At 32.1% G+C, this 6,344-nt stretch overlaps 1 protein-coding gene across 1 annotated transcript; it reads left to right on the top strand.

Annotated features, from left to right (window-relative positions):
• Positions 3,466-4,419, top strand: LOC109356284. The gene is made up of 2 exons (XM_019599609.1): positions 3,466-3,580; positions 3,992-4,419. Exons 1-2 carry the CDS (start codon positions 3,466-3,468, stop codon positions 4,417-4,419), a joined length of 543 nt encoding a protein of 180 aa, XP_019455154.1.

Raw genomic sequence — 6,344 nt, 5'->3', positions numbered from 1 at the left:
CACAGTTTGAGTTAATAAGACTATGTTGTTTCTATAATATATTTGGACAATGTCTGAAATTACATTTACATATATTTCTCATCTTAACTGCAAAACACATACATGCCTTAATTCCAGCTCTCACACGAATCAAGTATTATTCCATAGACATTGTAATGACACTAGTTTCCTGGCCGGATTACATCACCATAAACATGTATCTCAATTATATCCAGCTCCTTACCTGCTAATTGTTCAATAAAAAAAAGAATAGGTAATAAGAAACATAGATATGGGATAAATAAGATCACTATCACACTTTCCTTTCAAAAGGTTATATCTAAAACAAATTGTGTAGTAGATATGAAACATAAGCATATATGTCAACTATGGGTCATCTAGCAGAACAAAATCATAAGTTTTGTAATGAATTTTTTCTAACACAATATCCAAAGCCATAATACCACAATAAGTTGGTTCTGAAAATATATTCAAACACAAACCAACCTGCTATGCTCGTGGTTCCATGGAATGTACAAGATCCTCTTCCTCTTGAGCAAGTTGATGTTGATAATATTTGTAGTCAACACATTTTTCATCAAATAAAACTGTATTTAAAAAACACAGAAGAATTACATAAGCCAGAAACTCAGAACCATAAGTAGATGATCCCGATGATTTACAACAACGGAAACACAGTAGATTTACACAATAAGTAGTGGTATGAATTAACTCCAAACTTACTTGAAAGGTATATCATCAGGATTTTTTGGCAAGAAACTTCCTCAAATTGTCTTTCATTTAGTGTGGTATTAACTATTAAGTAGGATGTTCAAATTTTAATATTGAATTTACAGAAGGCATATCATAGGCTAGAAAGAACAAAAAGAAACATTAAAGATCAAAATTTGAAGGCTTACACAAATTTAATTACCTTCAGAAGGGTGTAATATTTGTGAGGCTACTATGAAGATGATAAACAAAACGAAATACTCAAGGTATATCCATGGATTCTCAGAAAAGGTTCAAGTACCATAAAATGTTCAAGTAGCATAAAAGCACACACTAACTTTCACCAACGAGGAAAATCTGCATAGAATACATGTCAATTGATGCTTTACTTTCTCATAGAGAGTGTTATAAAGTAACTAAAACACGTGAACGAATACCTTCACTACCTAATAGCCTAACAAAAAAACACTAGCACCAAAACATAACATAAATGGTGCATTGCAACCTTCACCCAAAAAGGAAATATAAATTCAAGGATGTACAACTGAAACAAAATGTTATAAGTTGGAGTGCATCTATAAGGAGTATTACTATTAAGACAATATGTTCATAGCTAAGATGATTAATATCTCAAATATGATTAAATTATAAAAAACATAGAGGCACAACATATGAGGATTGTTGTAGCTTATCTTCTACAAGCTCAATGCAATTATGTACATAAACTTGAGAGAACTCTATCACTACAAAAAAGATCCCATGTTAAGAAGGTCGAGATCCTGCTATTATCAAATCGCGAATCCGCAAGGAGGCTATAGTAAACAGAACCATATGTGCCCAAGTAGATTTCAATCAAAGAAACCATCAGTTGAGGAAAATATATCTTCATATAAAGAAACTACATGCTTACCCATGTCAAATATGTCAAGTCCTAAACCTCCAACAAAAAATTTAAGTATATTATACATAAATTTCAATTTTAAAGGACAAATTATCAATATTGATATACATAGATGTGTAATAATAAAACAGGTGGTTTTACATCTAAGTTCAAAGAATTGCACATATTTATGAAGTAAGATTACTAATTAAATATTCATGAATAATATTAAAAGGTTAAAAATATGGGAGATTTATTTATAATTTGGATAATGATACATATTACCTTTGAATTTGCTGCAATCCCATGTTTGTGCACCACTCTCAATCATCATATCTGGCCCGAAATTGAATGAACATCCAAGTCTTCTTTCACTGACAATCCTATAACATTTTCAAGAGTAAAGCTCTAAAGATAAAGGAGAAAGAAAAAAATCAGGGGATTAACATGTTAGCATAACAAACCTGGATTATAGAAAATGACAAAAAATTCTAATTATTCTCAACACTTAAACTAATTAAGTGACATGAACACATACAACAGAAGATATTACCATCATCATAAATTACCAAAAGGTACATCAAAATTCTCTATCTAGATATTTATTGAACCCCAATACAATAAAGTAAAATCAATTGCATTAAGAAACTTATCTCACAACAGACTATTGTTAACTGTTAAGGAGCAATATATTCTATTTCACACCATCTAGACATTTATTAGAAGCATAAGATGACAATATCTATATTATCTCAAATAACTTACATGCTAACTCAATTAATCTCATTTTATTACAATTCAATCTCTCAGACCCTAATTTCTCATCATATTTTCTCTATTTCAACAAATCATTCATTCAAATTTCTTAAGTTAAGAAGAAAAGTAGAACAATAAGAAGACCTAACCTATGGCTTCGATTCAACGTGCTACTATGATTTCAGGTTCAGAAGGTGGAGATCCTGCTACCATCAAATCGCGAATCCGCGAGGAGATAGAAGCTTTAGGAAGACTTAATTGAGGAAGTGAATTGATTGCAAGGAGAAAGTTGAGACAATATAGAAGCTGAAAGCGGTGATGAGAGAAGCTTTGTGATGTAAGAAAGTGAGGTGTTGAAGTGTTTTCTCACTAGTTGGAGGGATAGATGAAAGTATGGGCCATTTGTGTACTTATTTTACAACGGGCCGGCCCAGATACAATATTAATTTTGGGATCAATTTTAAGTTAGCCACACTTTCACTAAAGGTGGCAGAAATAGCGTGTCCATTTTCCTTTTATTTCGTAGTGTTTGTCATATGTAATTGTAATAACTAATGTATGAATACACATAAATATGGGAAATTTACACAAGTAGTGTATTTTGACTTCTTTATTACGATTATGGTGTAACTTTTTAAAATATTACCGGAGTAGTGCACTTTTCACTGAACTCGTGGACACCATCCACAATTTCACCTTTCCTCTTAAAATCGTGGACATCATCAACAATTTCACTTTTTCTCTCTCCTAAAGTTGTGGATGGTATCCACAACTTCACTTTTTTCCATTTTCTCTTACCTAAAGTTGTGGATGGTATCCACAACTTCACTTTTTTAATTTTCTCTCCCTTAAAATTGTGGCTGTGAAACTTGAGTTGTGTGTCACTACACACGACTACTATATACCAGAAAACCCCACTCCCCACTAAAACCAGAAAACACATTATAATATTCAATATTCCTTATTATTTTCTCCTAATCTTACTTCCTTCTTCCTAATCATTTGTTTGCCTCCTTGCTTATCTTCAAGGTAACTAAATTACTTCCATAAGTACAAGTATTATTATTATTATTGTTATTCTGAATACCATATTTATATTTTTTTTTCCTTTGATGTAGATGACTATCATAAGAGATATTGTTAGTGATTTCAGTGATGAGAATGACATTGAGTTATGTGGTGATGTTAATGAGGAGGAGAACGATGTTGAGATTGGTAGTAGTGAAGCATACGGTAACATAACATATGTTGCTCCGTCATGTTTTTTTGTGATACTAATTCTCAGGTTGGTCGTGACTATCGACGAGGATCAACTACTTTAAGGAATGAGTATGATTTAGTTTTTGAGATGCAATTTGAGTCTAAAGAAGCAAAAGTAGATGCAATTAAACAATTTCATATTCATAATGCATTTGACTATATTGTTAGAGAGTCTAGGCCAAATAAATATGTTTATCATTACAAATATTTTGGTACAGGATATGAATGGCGAGTTCGTGCATCTTTAAGTGTAAAACATGGTTTTTGGGAAATGAAAAAAAATTAATGGAACACATACTTGTGTGTCCACTGTTGTTTTTCAAGACCACTCAAAACTAAACTCATCATTCATTTCAAACTGTGTTATTAATTTGATATCTGAAGACCTCGGTATACCAATTAAGGTACTTGTGAAAGAAGTTGTAAGTCGTTTTGGGTATACTGTAACTTATAGAAAAGCTTGGACTGCGAAGCAATTAGCAATGAGCAGAATTTATGGTGACTGGGAGGGTTCATACAATGACTTACCATGTTGGATGATTATTGTCCAGCACTTTGCTCCGGATACAATTGTCCATTATGAAGCATCTCGTCACTTTGTAGATGGTATTCAAGATCCCAATAATTTTATTCTTGACAGAGTATTTTGGGCCTTTAAGCCATGCATTGAAGGGTTTGCATTTTGCAAACCAATTCTACAAGTTGATGGGACATTCTTGACCGACAAATATACTGGAACATTGCTAATAGCAAGTTCACAAGATGGTAACAGACGTATCTTTCTAGTTGCATTTGCCATTGTTGAAGGATAAACAAAGGAAGCCTGAGAGTGGTTTTTTTACAACTTTTGAACTTTTGTTACCCCACAACCAAACATATGTATAATATCAGATAGGGTACAAGATTGTTGGGTGCACTTCGTACCGAGCTTCTTGGATGGTGTAATACTAAATTAGTTTATTGTATTCTTCATCTTGCCAGCAATTTTAACAAGGAGTTTCGAGATTCTGATCTTAAAGATAAAGTTATTCAAATAGGTATGACTTTTTTCAAAATTTTAATGTTTTCTATATATATTAAAATTTTATTAATTAATTACAGTTTTATTGTAGGATATGAGTTGATGCGATCACGGTTTGAGCGGATGCTTAGTGTGTTGCATGAAAAAAATCCAAGGGCATGAGCATGGTTGGACCATATCCCTAAAGAAAAATGGGCTCAATGTTATGATGAAGGGAGACAGTACAAGCATATGACAACCAACCTTGCAGAATGCATTAACAGTATTTTGAAAGGATCTAGAGCTCTCCCAATCATTGCCTTTGTCCGAACAACATATTAAATGCTAAATTCATGGTTTGTTGATTATATAGGTGAAGTCATTAACATGATTAAGGCAGGACATATATACTGGAATTTTTCCAATGTAATGACATAGTCACTCTTACACACTTTAAATGACTAATGCATGCCTCTTGTCATAAAAAAACATGCATGCTATGACACACTATATAAGACTCAATCACAAAACTTTGAATGAGAATTGCATGTACATTCATATTCCAATGCACTTACATCATCAATGTTACTTTAGTGTATTTATTAAGACAATTAAAAAATAATTAAAATATTTAGTGTAGTAGTTTATTTTTTCGAATTTGATTAATTAACTTAAACATAATTAAATTCGTATTACTGTACTATTCATATTATTTTTCCAATGCAATGACATAGTCACTCTTACACACTTTGAATGACTAATGCATACCTCTTATCATAAAAAAAGCATGTATGCTATGACACACACTATATAAGACTCAATCACAAAACTTTGAATGACAATTGCATATACATTCAGATTTCAATGCACTTACATCATCAATGCTACTTTAGTGTATTGATTAAGACAATTAAAAATTAATTAAAATATTTAGTGCAGTAGTTTTCAATATGTCTGCAAACGAGTCTGAACCTCAACATCAAAGTTCTAGTCATACACAGGTTCAGTCACAGGCACAAGTACCACCACCTTATCTTCTCGGAGAACAATCCTATGGAGCTTTCACAACATTTCCAACTACCTACGATATGGGACAAAGTTCTCAATTTCAATGATATCTACCATCATGCTACAAGTTCAAACACCCCATTTTCGGCATATGGGTCACAAGAATTTTACCGTCCTATTATGCTATCACAATCAGAACAAAGTAATATTCATGGTAATGAAGATAGTGATGATGAAGGTGGTGAGGAGGAAGAGGAGCAACAACTTAGAAGAGTTCTTTCACCACGCAGAAGAAGGTCACCCCCGTGTGGCATTTCATCACATCATAGACATCATTGAGAATATGGATTTAATTTCTATGTTTGTAATTTCAATATTTCCAATTTCTATGTTTTTAATTTTAGTGTTTCTAATCTTTATGTTTTTAATATAAATGTTTTTTCATGTCATTATTTTTATCTAATTAATATTAATCATATCAGTAGTAGTGAAATAAAAAAATATGAATAACAAGGCTAAATTAATAAAACTCATGTAATCTTAATTACCTATCCAAAGTCCCTATAAAGACTAAGTAAACCCAAATAGATTATGGCAAAAATGAGGACTCGTGGACCACGAACACAATTTTAGGAGAGAGAAAAAATACGGGGTAAAAATTGTGGACCTCATTCACTATTTTAGGGTTGAGAAAACTGAAAAAGGTTAAGTTGTGGATACCACCCACAA

Source organism: Lupinus angustifolius, chromosome LG09, assembly GCF_001865875.1.
Source record: "Lupinus angustifolius cultivar Tanjil chromosome LG09, LupAngTanjil_v1.0, whole genome shotgun sequence".
In the NCBI taxonomy this organism is placed as follows: Eukaryota; Viridiplantae; Streptophyta; class Magnoliopsida; order Fabales; family Fabaceae; genus Lupinus; species Lupinus angustifolius.
Note: the sequence above shows the minus strand (reverse complement) of the source record. Positions and strands in the feature narration are given on the sequence as shown.